Here is a 15,538-nt window from a genome sequence, read left to right on the forward strand (position 1 = left end):
GAGGATAATCCTGAATCAAGTCTAATTTATTTTCTAAAGGTAAATCCTTTGCAAACTTCAGCTCTTTACCCGTTAACAAGTTATATGTAAAATGCCACACAACTGAGTATTCTGAAACATCTACTGAGAGCCCCTGGCTTAGGAGCTAAACATAAGCATGGAGCAAGAGAGAATTCATTGACATGGCATTGAAAAGCACAGAGCAGGCAAGCAATACATGGTGGCTGTTGGGTCATTGTATAACCAACAACAGAGTATGCCTGTGCCCAGTTGATAAGATTTTCATAAGGAACTAACGTCTGAAGGGGAAGTGGAAGGGAACTAGATGAGGAAAGGAGAGTTGGGTTCTTCTGATGCTGGCATTAATCTGCACAGCCCATTTCTTCTAAATGGCCCAGCTCCTGTGCTTTTTGAGTGTTTGTGTCTGCTTTGTATGACAGCTCTGTTACACTGTCAGATGTTACGTCTTATAGCACTCTCCCCTCCTCTAATTTGCTGTTTATAATCTGTTCTAAGCCAAGAAAACTAGATTCATTTCAATACAATCAATTCAACATTTTGGGGGCATGGTGTCAGTTACCTAGAAGCAGAAAACCTTGTTAGAATTGTGACAAAACTGGGGCACCTGGGTGGCTCAGTTCGTTAAGCAACTGCCTTCGGCTCAGGTCATGATCCTGGAGTCCCGGGATCGAGTCCCGCATCGGGCTCCCTGCTCAGCAGGGAGTCTGCTTCTCCCTCTGACCCTCCCCCCTCTCATGCTCTCTCTCTCTATCTCATTCTCTCTCTCAAATAAATAAATAAAATATTAAAAAAAAAAAAAGAATTGTGACAAAACAAAAGTAAAACAGCCTTGACTGAGGATAATCTGTGAGTAAGGTAAAAGAACACTGGCATTTATGTAGACAGTTTGCAAATTTCCCAAATTCTCTGGAATGGTTGTACCAGAATAACAGACAACATTGAAATGCAGATCCCTGGATCTGCATAAAATCTTTTGGGATCCCTGGTTTTCTGATTCAACACGACTTCATGGGTTCTCCTGACAAATAGGAATTTCACAGATAGGATGTAAAGGAGGATGAAACACATTCAAGTGACTAATCACAAGGTTGAGATTCTTTTTTAACATGTCCATAGGATGATTCTGCTGCTCAACCAGGTATGAAAACCACTGGCCTCCAGAAACAGGGAATGATCACAGATGTAAGCCAGGAGGGGCAGCCAATGTGAGCATTCAATATTACATAAAAAAAAATCCTAGCAATCCCAACTTTTAGATAACAAGAAGTCCTTTTTGGTTCAGACCAAATCTGTCAAAGAGAGGAAGGTACTTTGCCCGTCCCCCGCCTGTCATCTTCCCTATCCAACTCCCAATGTCTACAATCTGGGAAAATTACCCAGAACAATCAGAGTAAGAATGCAACATCAGCCCCATGCAATTAGATACAATTTCTAGATAATCAGTAACTGGTGTCCTAAAGAAAGCAACTTCCTAATTTCCTTGGTGAGTAGTAATAGATGCTCCATTAAAGTACAAATATAATAAGGCTAGGGATACTATCTGCTTGTTCAGAGCATGGCTCATGGCCAATGATCCACAAATAGTTGTTGACTAAATCAAAAATTCTATGACTGAGTCAATTGCAGAATCAAAAATAATAAAGATTTAGGAATAAATTTAGCAAAAGAGGTATAAAACTTATACTCTGGAAACTATAAATCATTGTTGAAAGAAATTTTAAAAGACCTAAATAAATGAAAAGGCAACCCATGTCCATGAATTGGACTTAATATTGTTATGGCAATACTCTCCAAGTTGATCTACAGATTCAATGCAGTACCTATCAAAATCCTAGGTGGCTTCTTTGCAAAAATTGACAAACTGATCCTAAAAATTTTATGAAAATTTAAGGGACCCAAAATAGCCAAAACAATCTTGAAAAACAACAAAGATTCACGCTTCCTAATTTCAGAACTTACTACAAAGCTACAGTCATCAAAACAGTGTGGTACTGGCATGAAGACAGACCTATAGATCAATGGAATAGAATTGGGAGTCCAGAAATAAACCCATACATAAATGTGAATTGACTTTTGACAAGGATGTCATGGTTTAATAAAAAATAAATATTTGGTCTTTGTCCCCATTTCCTGGCACAGAACTCCTAATAACCTCTGGAATTCATAGTCTTTTGTATGCTAATGAGATGGCTCAAGGTGGGGTGAGAGGTACTTGGGGGGTTAAATAGCTTCAGGATAGGGGCTGGTCACAAGAAGTTCAATCATCAAAAAAAAGGTCAATCATCAATGGTCAATGATTTAATCAATTATTCCTATGTAATGAAACCTCCATAAAAAACCGTAAAGGGCAGAGTTCAAAGAGCCTTCAGGTTGGTGAGCTTATTGATGTGCTACAAATATGGTGTGCCAGAGAAGGCATGAAAACTGCCCCTCCCCCTCGTACCTCACTCCGTGTATCTCTTCCATTTGGCTGTTACTGAGTTGTATCCTTTATAACAAATGGGTAAAAGAAAGTATTTTCCTGATTTCTGTGAGTCATTCTAGTGAGTTATCAAACCTGAAAAGGGGGTTGTAGGAACTCCCACATTTATAGTCAGTCAGTCAGAAGTACAGTGATCCCTGGAACTTGCAATTGGTGTCTGAAGTGGAGACAGTTTTGTCCTTAACCAGTGGGATCTGCCCTAACCCTGGAAGTCAGCATCAGAATTGAATTGAATTGTTGGATACTCAGTTGGTGTAGGAGAATTAGAAAATTGGATGTGGGTATCAGAAGTAGTGTCAGAAAAAAAGATTTCACAGAAGCCAATGAGATTCAATGAGGAAAGAATAGTCTTTTCAATAAATGATGCTGAGATAACTGGCTATGCACACAAGAATGAAGTTGGACCCCTACTTCACACCACATACAAAAATTAACTCAAAATTGATCAAAGATTTAAATGTAGGAGTTAAAACTATAAAACTCTTAGAAGAAAACATAGGTATGAATCTTTATGAACTTGGGTTATAAAATGGTTTCTTATATATGACACCAGAACTACATGCTAAAAAAGAAAAAATACACACTCTAGACTTCATCAATATTCAAAACTTTCATGCTTCAGTGGACACCATCAAGAAAGTGAAAAGACAACCCAAAGAATGAGAAAAAATTTGCAAATCATGTATCTGATAAAGGACTTGTATCTAGAATACATAAAGAACTCCTACAACTTAATAATAAAAAGACAAATAATTTTTTTAAAGATTTATTTATTTATTTGAAAAAGACAGCATATGTGTGTGGGGGGGGGGCAAGCAGAGGGAGAGGGAGATAGAGTCTTAAGCAGACTCCATGCTGACCACAGAGCCCCACGCAGGCTCGATCTCACGACCCTGAGATCACAACCCCCCAAAACCAAGAGCCAGATGCTTAACAGACTGTGCCATCCAGGAGCCCCGACAAATAATCATTTTTTTTGAATGGGCAAAGGATATGAATAGGCATTCCTCCAAAGAAGATATTCAAGTAATGTATACAAGAAACACTCCTACATGCACATACCTGCATATGCACACTGCAGCTGATTACCTAAACCCTCAGTTACTTTATGCCCTCCAGCCCTATATCTCCATCTGGTTTTCTCCCTCTAGATGTCACACAGATGTAAACTTAACACTTCAAACCCAAACTCTCAAAAATGAAACTCACTATTTTTCTGGTTTTCTCTCCCCATGGCCCCAGCATCCAACCAGGGGTCAAGTTAGATAGTTTGCCACCATTTGTTATTTTTTTCTCATCCTCAAGACCTAATGCAATCAATCATCAAGTCTAAATAAGTTTATCTCCTATCTTTCAGTACCCCCTGCTGCTCCCTCGGTTCAGACCACAGCTTCTCTACTGTATTGTCAGGACAGCACCCCGACGAGCCCTGTGCCTCTGGACAGACCTCACTTCCTTGTCTTCAGCTGCAGCCCAGTGCCTACCAAGAGACCTGGCACAGAGCTGGCAATCATTAAATATTAGTTGAATAAATGGCCAAATAAAATGGGGAAGAAAAATAGAATATTAGAAGCTCTGATACGATGGTAAAGTGGGCTTGACATTAATATTCATTAAATTAATGGGACAAATATTAAAGATGAAACATCAAATGGGTAATGGAATCATAAATAGTAAGCAACCTGAAGAATCATAAAGAAACAAATTATGTTGGACAAACATGAATTATGGTAAAAAATGCATCAGATACGTTATTCATTTGATATTTTGAATTATGTTTGTCACATTGTGTTAGAAAAACATCCTTGTGAAATTGGGGTAAATTGACCAACCTGAACATATACAGCATGAAAAGACACATGAATAATGGAAATGGCAGGAAATATGCAAAGAGAAGTTTCCAGGAAATCATTACCCTTCTGTGTGATAAGCTTTAAAACCTATACAAGTGATTAAACCATTAATAATCCACAGCAAAGATTTTAAAATTGAAATATTTTATTCCTCGGGGTGCCTGGGTGGCTCAGTTGGTTAAGCATCTGCCTTTGGCTCAGGTCATGATCTCAGGGTCTTGGGATCAAGTCCCACATTGGGCTCCCTGCTCAGAAGTGAGTCTGCTTCTCCTTCTCCCTCTGCCCTTCCCCCATTTGTGCTCCTCTCTCTCTCAAATAAATAAATAAAATCTTAAAAAAAAAAAAGAAATATTTTATTCTTCACATCTCAATGGTCATGAAAGGAAGAAAACTCTCTGCCCCTCCTCTATTTTCCATCTTGGCCTGAGATTATGAGACAAGACTTATCTAAAATACTTGACTCCAGGGGTGCCTGGGTGGCTCAGTTGGTTAAGCGACTGCCTTCGGCTCAGGTCATGATCCTGGAGTCCCGGGATCGAGTCCCGCATCGGACTCCCTGCTCAGCAGGGAGTCTGCTTCTCCCTCTGACCCTCCCCCCTCTCATGTACTCTCTCTCTCTCATTCTCTCTCTCTCAAATAAATAAATAAAATCTTTAAAAAAAATAATAAAATAAAATAAAATACTTGACTCCATTAAAAAAAAGAAAAAAAAACTTAACTGTAATAAATGTTGAATTAAATGGAGATACTAAAAAAATAAATAAAAAATAAATAAATGGAGATACTCACCCAAAGCCTATAGCCACCCAGTAGTTTCTGACTCCCTGATGGGGCCCCACCATAGGCAGAATGTCAGGAGAATAGGTGATAGGGCCATTGACGATATTGATGATGTCAGCGTTTTTCAAGACTGGAACCATTTCCATGGCAGCTTCAACATGTTCCATGATTCGGTCAAGATCAGACTCAAAGAGCTCCTTTCCAAACCCTGCAGAGACATACCATTGTGGTCAGGATGCTTCAGCTGCCCTGACATGTACTCTGAAGTGACTTAAATCTGAAATTTAAAGGTAGTCTGTAGGAAGGTACTTCCTTTTTTTTTTTTTAAGTCTAAACTTCATATTCACTATCAACAGATAGGTAGCCATCACATTACTGAGAACAATAATGTTATTTTTGTTGAAATAATAAAATCATGAAAGTTAACCTTTTCCATTAGTAATAAATTCAAATCTAGGTATATTAATAGTTTTCAACATTTAATCCAATCATAATTTAAAAAAAAATAACAACAATTATTGGTTTGTCAAGACAGAGCTTTTATCCTTCACCATAAAAGTCTATTCTATCTTCCGAGGTAAGGGCAAATGGAAGCTTACAAAGTCATGTCAGGACACAGGGGATAAACAGAAAAGTACTCCAGGATCTAGGATAATGGATTCCAGATGCCCTTCAGTTCTCAGCAGAGAAGGAAGGGCATGGAGGCCTCCTTCCTCAAGCCTGCTCCCCCACGTATCTGAGGGCTAGAATTTCGAGAAAAGAGTCAGGGTCTTGGAACACAATCTTTTTCTCAGTCCTCAAAGGTACTGTGACTGAAGGCAGGGCCACAGAGGAGCTTCTGAAAGAACTTCTCCTCCAGTACTGGGAGCTTTCCCACACAGCAGGCAGCCAGCTCCTGTTCTCCTGTGAACTGCGCGCTGAGTTGGTTGCATGGAGGCCCGCAGACCACTAGGCTTGGACCAGGACATGCATGCACCCAGGACCAGCTCTCCCTCCAGCTGCAATTATTTAAATATTTGTTCAATATTTATTTGGAAGAGAGGCTGCCAGCATGAGGGAAGAGCAGAAAGGAAGGCTCTCAGGTGGCGATCAGCCCTCCCTCTGAGATCGGGAGCTATTCCACACAGGTCCAAATGTGCAGAGCCCACACAACAAGACAAAAGCCCTCAGCTAGCTGGAGCTGGCCAAACTTCTGTGGAAGGCAACTGAGTGATCATCTGTTGTCACATGGGCATAGGTGGATTGAGGAGCAGGAGAGAGGTTCATTCCCTGTCCCAAGCATAATTACCAAAAGTATAATTCTAGAAAGTACAATTTCCTCCATTTCTTTATATCCCTTATTTCAGTGTCCCAATGACATTTTAGCACTTTCTATAGATTGTTTTAATTGTTTACCTCCTTATGTAACCACCTATCTCTAATCTAGCTTGTGGAAATGTTTCATGAAAAACAAAAACAGATCCATCTCCCTTACAGAACTGGAAAGAGAAACTATGGTTCCTCCTGCTTTAGCATAGGGCTCTTCTAATCCATTTACGTAGTAGGGGAAGGCCTCAGTTTGCAGGCCAACCTATCTTGCTCTGTGATGCACTCTGAGGCTTTCATACTTAGCAGCCTGGATATCCTGTCTCTGACACCTGCCCTGTTTCCAACTGTCAAAACACAATAGTAGCCATATCCAAATCTGAAAACTAGACCAAACAGGTAGGGGATTAAGGAAAAAGTGGGAGGCAGGAGGTTGGTGTGGGCAGGCAAAAATAACCTGAAGCCTTCCAAACCAGCAGAAGGTATGTTTCTTCAGCTTCTCCGTCATCAACTGCCTCTTTTCTCTTTCCTTACTTCTGCTGTGATTGTTCGAAGGGACATGAGCACAGAGCTTACCTCAAACTGCTCACCTCCACAGTCCCAGGTATCCGGTAGTCTCATATTATGGTGTCATCTGAATCTACAGCCAGCCCCCAGCCACAGAAAAGACAAAACACATGTGCCTGACCTGCACACGCTTGCGTTTATGGAACCCACCTGGAGGGACTCCATTGGTGACCCATGTGTCCTGCACTTTCATTTTCTCCTGACTTTCGTATGGACCAAACAAAAGCCCATCCCTTTCCTGTCGGAGATAATAGGATCCTTCCAGGTCACGGAGCACCGGGAGTTCCCGTTTCAAAGCTTTCACTTCAGGTATAGTCGATGTAACAACATATTGATGCTGGACCGGAATGAGAGGATGTTCTAGTCCCACCATCTTACCTACTTCACGAGCCCAAAATCCTTAAAGAAAAAAAAACATTTTAAAATGTTACCACATATGAAAACGTACCACATCTGATATTAAAATGGCAATTTATTTTAAAATAAAATATTTAGAAGACTTTAGTACTCATGGCAAAGTCAAAAGAATGTCATAACGCTTTAAATTTTTTGTCATTGCAAAACTGAGTGGGGGAAGAGAAGACTGTATTCTACCCTGCCCCAGCGTTTGAAAGATATCTATAATCTAAGGGAACTCCATTCCTGAAAAAGCATTTTGCCCATAAGCAGAAAAAGGCAGGAAAACAACAACAAAAACAAATTTACTTGAAGGGAAAAATAAACAACCCAAATACATAAAATGTACAAATGATGATAAGAAAGACAGTAACGGACTGACCCTATTCCTGAAAGACAGTTGATCAAGCAATAAGGGGCCCTGTGTGATCCACATAATAATTATGCATAAGAGAGCCCTGAAAGTCAGTCCCTCCATCCCCCAGGCCCTCCTCTCCCCAAGTTACTGATACCTAAGATTCTACAAATACAAATTGTGCTGTTAACTTAAAATTTGAAAACGTATCGGGGCGCCTGGGTGGCTCAGTCCCTAAGCATCTGCCTTCGGCTCAGGTCACGATCCCAGGGTCCTGGGATGGAGCCCCGCATCGGGCTCCCTGCTCTGCGGGAAGCCTGCTTCTCCCTCTCCCGCTCCCCCTGCTTGTGTTCCCTCTCTCATTGTGTCTCTCTCTGTCAAATAAATAAATAAAATCTTTAAAAAAAAAACTGAAAACGTATATACTTTGGGAGAGAGAGCACAGTAAGTTTTATCTGTTACTGTAAAAGTTTAGTTAGAATACATTTGTAAGATCCTTTCCTGCAAAGGGCATGAAGGAACCAGGAGTCCAGAGCAGGAGGGAAAAAGAGTCACAGCAAAGAGCAAAGGGCACCTAAGTAGGTGGGACTTCCTGTATGAGAATGTATCTCACTTCACAGTGTGTGCTGGGAACGTCTTACTGGTGGCAGTGAATGTTATTTTTACCTTTGCAGAAGAAGGAGTCAAACTGTGGCTGAAAGTACACTTGATTCTCCCCCCAGGTGACTCTTCAGTATACAGATGTGGAGCTAAAGTCCAGAGACCTTGGAACCAAGACCGGGAGACCCTGGAATCATCACACTTTATTGGTTTTCTTGCTACGGAAAGACTTTATTTTAAAAATCTAAGACACCTTTACTTGCATAAAGGTATTTCAGAATCTAGAATGATTATATGGCACGGAAGTGGTGTCACCTGACCCATCAGTGGATTATTTGGGGGGAAGAGGTTCTATTTGGTTGTTTGCTTCATAATAATTTTGAGTAATCATTCAAATGATTAGAGAATCTTATTCAAGTTATTTCTTCAGAGGTTGCACTCTTAATTTTTAACCATTTCTGCTTCTGCTTTTTTAGGAATCTAATAAGGGGTTCTGGAGCCTCTGTCATTATGAGGTTCAGAGCTAGATACAGAATTATCAATTATGAATCAGTCTGGGAACCCAGACTATGTACTCTTATGTGTCCAAATTTATTTCTATTTAACTATCTAAACATCATCCTGTGTTCTGTTGTTTTGTTCTGGCCTAATGGCTAAACTGGCCGTACTTGTTTAACAGTCCCAGAAATGGATGTCTATTTGCAAACCAAAAATCATACCTGTGGGCATTAGAGTCTCTTGCTGGTTTTTTAATAACTTACAGATTTAATTTATTTTTGTTAGTAGGAAGATGTGAATTGCCAATGTCAGGACTTTGTAGGAAAATATAGGAAAGCCATATATTCTAGTTATATGCAACTATAGCAGATTTAAAATATGAGAAAACAAAATATTTAGTCTGGCAATTCAAACCACTATAGTATCCTCAATACACTTGTTTCAATTAAAAACATAAAATGAAGAAAATAAATTCTGTCCTATTCAAACATATTTTTGAATTTCTGAGTCTAATTGCTTGCTTATTAATGCACTTGATCATTAAAATACAGTAGAAACATATACATAAATATTCTAGAGCTATATGATTTCAAACTCCATAACAAGCTCTATGCTGTTTTACCCTATGGTGGTGGTGTTTGTTGGCATTTTCTTCCTCTATACATCAAGGAAGTTAACCTAAATCTGGCAGAATTACACTTCAACTCTTGCTACGTCACCCACCCACCAAGTTCAAAGGTAAGAGAGACAAATATGGAAAAATCACTAAAATCTACCATTATGACCTGAGAAACAAGTGAAGAGTCAGTAACAATGTTATTGGAAATGCCTTCCATTTTTTTTTTTTAAATGCAATGATTAATTAAATGGACTTAAAATGAAGAGTGAAGGTTCATGGACAAGTTTCCTTGTATAAGATGGTTTATACGGTGACAAGGATGATTTATACAGTGACATTCTTCCATGCAGAGTATCAGGCAAAATTAAGCAATTCTTTTTTGGCTGAACCCTGGGCTTCATGTTGGCATGATCCAATCATATTTCTGATTTACCATGTTAGGAAAATTCTTAAGTAAAGTTTACAAAGCTTAATGAGTCAATTAGAAATGAAGTCAAGAGAAACATTCTTCACCATGCAGAGAAAAAGCTTACATCATAATAAAGAGCTTCTGTTCATGCCACTGAGCTACACATTAGGTGGGTAGAATGAAGCAAATTTTTTAAAATTTATTTTTATTTTTTTTAAAGATTTTATTTATTTATTTGAAAGAGAGAGACACAGAGAGAGAAGGAACACAAGCAGGGGGAGTGGGAGAGGGAGAAGCAGGCTTCCTGCAGAGCAGGGAGCCTGATGTGGGGCTCGATCCCAGGACCCTGAGATCATGACCTGAGCCTAAGGCAGAAGCTTAATCGACTGAGCCACCAAGGTGCCCATGAAGCAAATTTTAAAAGTTTCAGGTAGCAAAGGCAAGGTAGTCTATTTCATCCCAAGATGCTAGGAGTGTCTGAAACTGGTTTTCAGCTCTGCTTGCTCAAGAATAAGGTTACTACATTCTCGCTCCTGTAGGAACATCTAGTAGTAGTGTTTCTCGAAAGATGTTTTGCAGACTATCTGGAGCAGACAACACAGCACCTGGAGTATCTATTTAAAATACAGCTCAGGGGCGCCCGGGTGGCTCAGCCGTTAAGCGTCTGCCTTCGGCTCAGGTCGTGATTCCAGGGTCCTGGGATCGAGCCCCGCATCCGGCTCCCTGCTCCACGGGAAGCCTGCTTCTCCCTCTCCCACCCCCACTGCTTGTGTTCCCTCTCTCGCTGTGTCTCTGTCGAATAAATGAAATCTTTAAAAAAAATAAAATACAGCTCAGAGACCCCAATCAGACCACTTCAGTTAGAATCTTTCTGAAGTCTGGGAAGCGGCCTATGGTGATTCTTATGCCCATTAGCTTGAGAACCAAATGTCCCAGCAGAATGGGTGCTGTATGACTACAGAGCAAGTGAAAGGAGGTGGGTAATCTTAAAGCCTGTACCAAGAGGTTATAGTAAACTGATGCTAGTCTCCCCGGGATGGGGGGCGGGGGGAGAGGGCACAGGTAAGGCTTTCAAAGAAATAATTATAATCGTAATTATTACACTTAATTTTTTAAAAAATATTTATTTATTTATTTATTGAGAGAGATAGTGATAGAGCATGAGAGGGGGGAGGGTCAGAGGGAGAAGCAGACTCCCCCCGTGAGCAGGGAGCCCGATGTGGGACTCCATCCCGGGACTCCAGGATCACGACCTGAGCCGAAGGCAGTCACTTAACCGACTGAGCCACCCAGGCGCCCTACACTTAATTTTTTTAATAATTTTTTATTATGTGGTACTGGTTCTGTTCTGTGTGCTCTACATTATTAGCTCATTTACTGATCATACAACTTTTTGAGATAGGCACTATTATCTCCATTTTACAAAGGAGTAATTTGCCCAGGTCATAGGGTTGGCAATACATGTGGTTCCAGGCCGCAGAGCCCCACTGCCCTGGACTGTGCTGGAGACATAAAGGCAAACACACATTTTTTCACTTTTAGACTTTCCTTTTCATGAATATCCTGAAGACTCAGCTGCCTTCTGTTACGACTTCATATAAAGAAACTCCTAGCAGGTTATGGTACAATTGAGTAGATAATAGTGGTATTTATATCTTTCCATTGGGGTCACATTTCCAAGTCTACATCCTGATTACTTTAATTAGATTTCAGAGCTGGTCTGAAGGCCTTGTCTGAATTTGTGAGACATCCTGGTCTCACTGAGTAACTCTGGGATACATTCCACCAGCAACGCATTCTCCAATCATGTTAGCACAGTGCCTTCCGCTGATGGTTGCTTTATTCGTAAATTTGATCTCTGTTAGCTTCAATTCTAGAAGCAGGCATGCCCATATCTTTGCCCTCAGTTACTGAGGCTTACCTTTTAGGGAGCTTTTATACTTTAAATAAACTTATTTTGAAAACAGACCTACAAATAATTAAATACACACCTCTCTACACCTACCACGACTACAAATATGCAATCAGTTAGATTTCCTCCAGTAACTTCTACCCAGTAGAAGAGAAGAGATGGAGGAAGAAAAGAAAAAAAACAAGATTATGGGCCAGAGATATGATCTGAATGAGATAAAGAATTGAACATTGAGACAGCATAGTTCTTCACATAGTTTTCAAGAAGGAGCTGCCTGGATTACCAAGAACCGAGGATGGGAAAGGGAGTAGATGCGGCTAGGCAAAAAGCTCCAGGAGCCTGCCCTAAAGGAAAAACTAACTTACAAAGTCTCCCTCAGTTTACAAATGTCTTAGCAATCTACAAGAACAAAGCATTCGATACTATCATCAATAACCTAGCTTCCAGAAGGAAATGTAGATACAGTTAAAGACTTTATAACCTGCAGCCCATCGACAGATACTTGAAGTGGGCAGAGTGTAATGTTCCTCCGGGAAGTTCCCCACTATCTTCATGTTAATGCCTTACTAGAGGGGTAACAACCTTAACTTGACAATGGTAAGGCCTCCAGTATCCTGTGAGTCTTCTTTAGCATATGAAAGTTCTTTTGGAAACCTCCCTTTTTCCTTACCTCCCCCAACCCCATAGTATAAAATCAGCCACTGCTCACAACCCCGGGGCAGCAGCTCTTTCTGCCCACGGGTTCTGTCCCCATGCTTTAATAAACCACCATTCTGCAGCCCCCCCCCCCCCAAAAAAAACTCCAGGAGCAAAGGACAAAGAAGGACATCCTGGAGAACAATCCCAGGAATTCGGTTCCACGTAGTGGTAAATGCAGGGCCACACCATCAACCTAATTCCCAGGATTTGTTTTCCCAGGCCAGCGCCATTTTCCAGGACCTCCTGCCATTGCCCTCCCCTCCTCCAATCACACCACAAGATTTCATAGCTGCATAGACAACTTCATCTGGTAACTTACTGTTTAGGTGAGATCTCCTTGAGAATTACTCAGTGATTCCTTATTCCTCACAGTAAAGAAAAAATTTATTACAGCAGTAATGAATTATGTAAATCAAAGCTTACCATTTTCGGAAAATGATAAATAAATGTGTTAAATAAGTTCTTCTACATGATTTCTCTAAGTATCAGTTGGGAGTGGTTGCCTGACACACTATGTTGAGAGAAATGGCGGAGCATGCCCAAGCCCGTCAGAGATGAGTGCGGTGATCAATTAGCGATGTCTGCCGGGGTGCTGGTATGGAGGTCAGAGTGTGTTTGTTTAGTTTGTTTAGTTTGCTATCACTCTAAAAACAGTCCAATGTATTTAGGTAATAAATCTGTGAGACCATAAAGTTGCAAGATTAGAAAGAGTCCTTACTACATGGGAAAAAAAAGATGAATGATTAATCTTAGATCTTCTAACAGAATTTAGATCAGTGGTCACTACCGATGGTCATGGGTGGGTGGTCTCAGATAGAGATTGGGGGGGGTGAAGGGTGAGGCTCAAAAACAAAGCAATGTTTTATGCCTTTGCTTTTATTTTTTAGTCCTTTTACATTATTGTGAATTTCAAATGATATTGAAGAAAGCATGAGATTTTTATGCTTTTCCAATGGGGGGCATGGATTAGAATAATTCAGAAATACTATTTTAAACTCTTAAATATTGAAGACATGACTTTTCTAGAACCACTGAGTGTTTTGTTAAAAAAAAAAAAGATAACATCAATCAAAAGTTACAATTTAGAGGAAAGAACTTAAGGGTCCCTGTTTCTGACCTGTCCTCAGGGCATATCATTTGACTTGATAAATAATGATTGTTTTCATTTTATAATTTGAGCAATGACTCAAAGAGCAGACCACAAGAAAATCAGCTACTGCCTCCTGCTTACTTTAGGTTTTAAATTAACCACTATGAACCACAGGTAAATACAAATTATTAGCCCAGTTTAGACTGCATAAGCATTTTCATTTGCACAAGAACTCACTTCTGTATGTGTGACAGTTGAAAATGACTTCACAGGTAAATGACCTGTTAGAAAGTGTATTAACTCAGGAGTCAAAAGACCCAGGTCCAAGTCCTGGTTCCAATATAACTGTGTGGCTTTGCCAAGTAACACGACCTTTCCGGACCTTGGTCTCCACAGTGGAAAATGAGTGGCTTGTTAGATTATCTCAAATATCCCTTTTGACTTCACTACTCTGAGTCTAAGTTGTAACAGAGCAACATTAAAAAAAAAAAGGTTATGAAATATATTTAATAATGTTCTAAAAGGAAAAGGGTTAACCATATTTTTTTTTAAAGATTTTATTTATTTATTTTGAGAGTGAGAATGAGAGAGAGAGAGAGAGCATGAGAGGGGAAGGGTCAGAGGGAGAAGCAGACTCCCTGCCGAGCAGGGAGCCCGATGCGGGGCTGGATCCAGGGACTCCGGGATCATGACCTGAGCCGAAGGCAGTCGCTTAACCAACTGAGCCACCCAGGCGCCCCAAACATATTTTTTTTTAAGATCGTATTTATTTGAGAGAAAGAGCACGTGCACGCAAGAGAGCATGAGCAGGGGGAGGGGCAGAGGGAGAAGCAGACTTCCTATTGAGCAGGGACCCCGCTGAGGGGCTTGATCCCAGGACCCTGGGATCATGACCTGAGCCGAAAGCAGACGCTTAACCAACTGAGCCAGCCAGGCACCCCAGGGTTAAACATTTTTTGACTGGAGTCAACCAATCAGAAATGGATGAGAGAGAACACAAATGATTAGATCTTCCCCCAAAAGCAAACTGAGAACAAAAAGGATGCTCACAAATTTGCACATTAGACTTTATTAGTATAAAGAAAGAGTGAACGTAGAAGGGAAAAAGCAGCATCATGAACAAAACATGATCTGGAGTAGAAGAAAACAGGATGGAGAAGAACACCAACTTTCTGTGTGTGTAAACAAGGGCAGAGTGGCATCACACGCCAAAAGCAAAGTGATGGAGCTTAGAAACAGACAAAATGTTCATCTTGGGAACATTACAGTGTTTCCCAACAATGTGCCTAGTATAAAACATTACTCTATGGCCACATGTCTTATATCTTTGCCACTTGAAAAAACCCACTAATTTATTTATTTATTTATTTAAAATATTTTATTTATTTATTTGACAGAGACAAAGACAGCGAGAGCAGGAGCACAAGCAGCGGGAGTGGGAGAGGGAGAAGCAGGCTTCCCGTGGGGCAGGGAGCCCGATGCGGAACTCGATCCCAGGACCCTGGGGTCATGACCTGAGCCGAAGGCAGACGCTTAACAACTGAGCCACCCAGGCGCCCCGAAAAAACCCACTAATTTAAATATATATATATATATATATACATATATATATGTACACACACACATCATATTTGTATATATGATGCTTACCTGCAGTATTCACAATTCTTTTCGCTCTCATAGATCCCTCTGGCGTTTCAACATCCCATGTTCCATCTGACCTGGGTTTCAGAGAAGTCACCGGGGCAGGATATTTTAAAAGGGCACCATATTTCCTAGCCCCAGCAGCTAGGGCCATAGTTAGAGAGTAAGGATCAATGTGACCATCTCCAGGATTATATAGTCCAGCTAAAATCTAAATTAATCATAAAAGAGTCAATATTTAAACAAAACGTACCCATTATTCAATGTAACTATATCCTGCCAGGAAATGTTTAGTAAAACTGGACTTT

The 15,538-nt window shown here is 40.4% G+C and overlaps 1 protein-coding gene across 1 annotated transcript in view; it reads right to left on the reverse strand.

The window, feature by feature from the left end:
- Positions 1-15,538, reverse strand: part of DMGDH (dimethylglycine dehydrogenase) — a 64,798-nt gene that overhangs the window by 34,621 nt on the left and 14,639 nt on the right. Inside the window, exons 5-7 of the mRNA XM_021697676.1 lie at positions 15,237-15,441; positions 7,159-7,407; positions 5,146-5,344 (exon numbers count right to left, since the gene is read on the reverse strand). Of these exons, the coding sequence (XP_021553351.1) occupies positions 5,146-5,344; positions 7,159-7,407; positions 15,237-15,441 (653 nt within the window). The remainder of the gene's footprint in view (positions 1-5,145; positions 5,345-7,158; positions 7,408-15,236; positions 15,442-15,538) is intronic.

The sequence above is a fragment of the Neomonachus schauinslandi genome, chromosome 7 (assembly GCF_002201575.2).
Source record: "Neomonachus schauinslandi chromosome 7, ASM220157v2, whole genome shotgun sequence".
NCBI classification, from domain to species: Eukaryota; Metazoa; Chordata; class Mammalia; order Carnivora; family Phocidae; genus Neomonachus; species Neomonachus schauinslandi.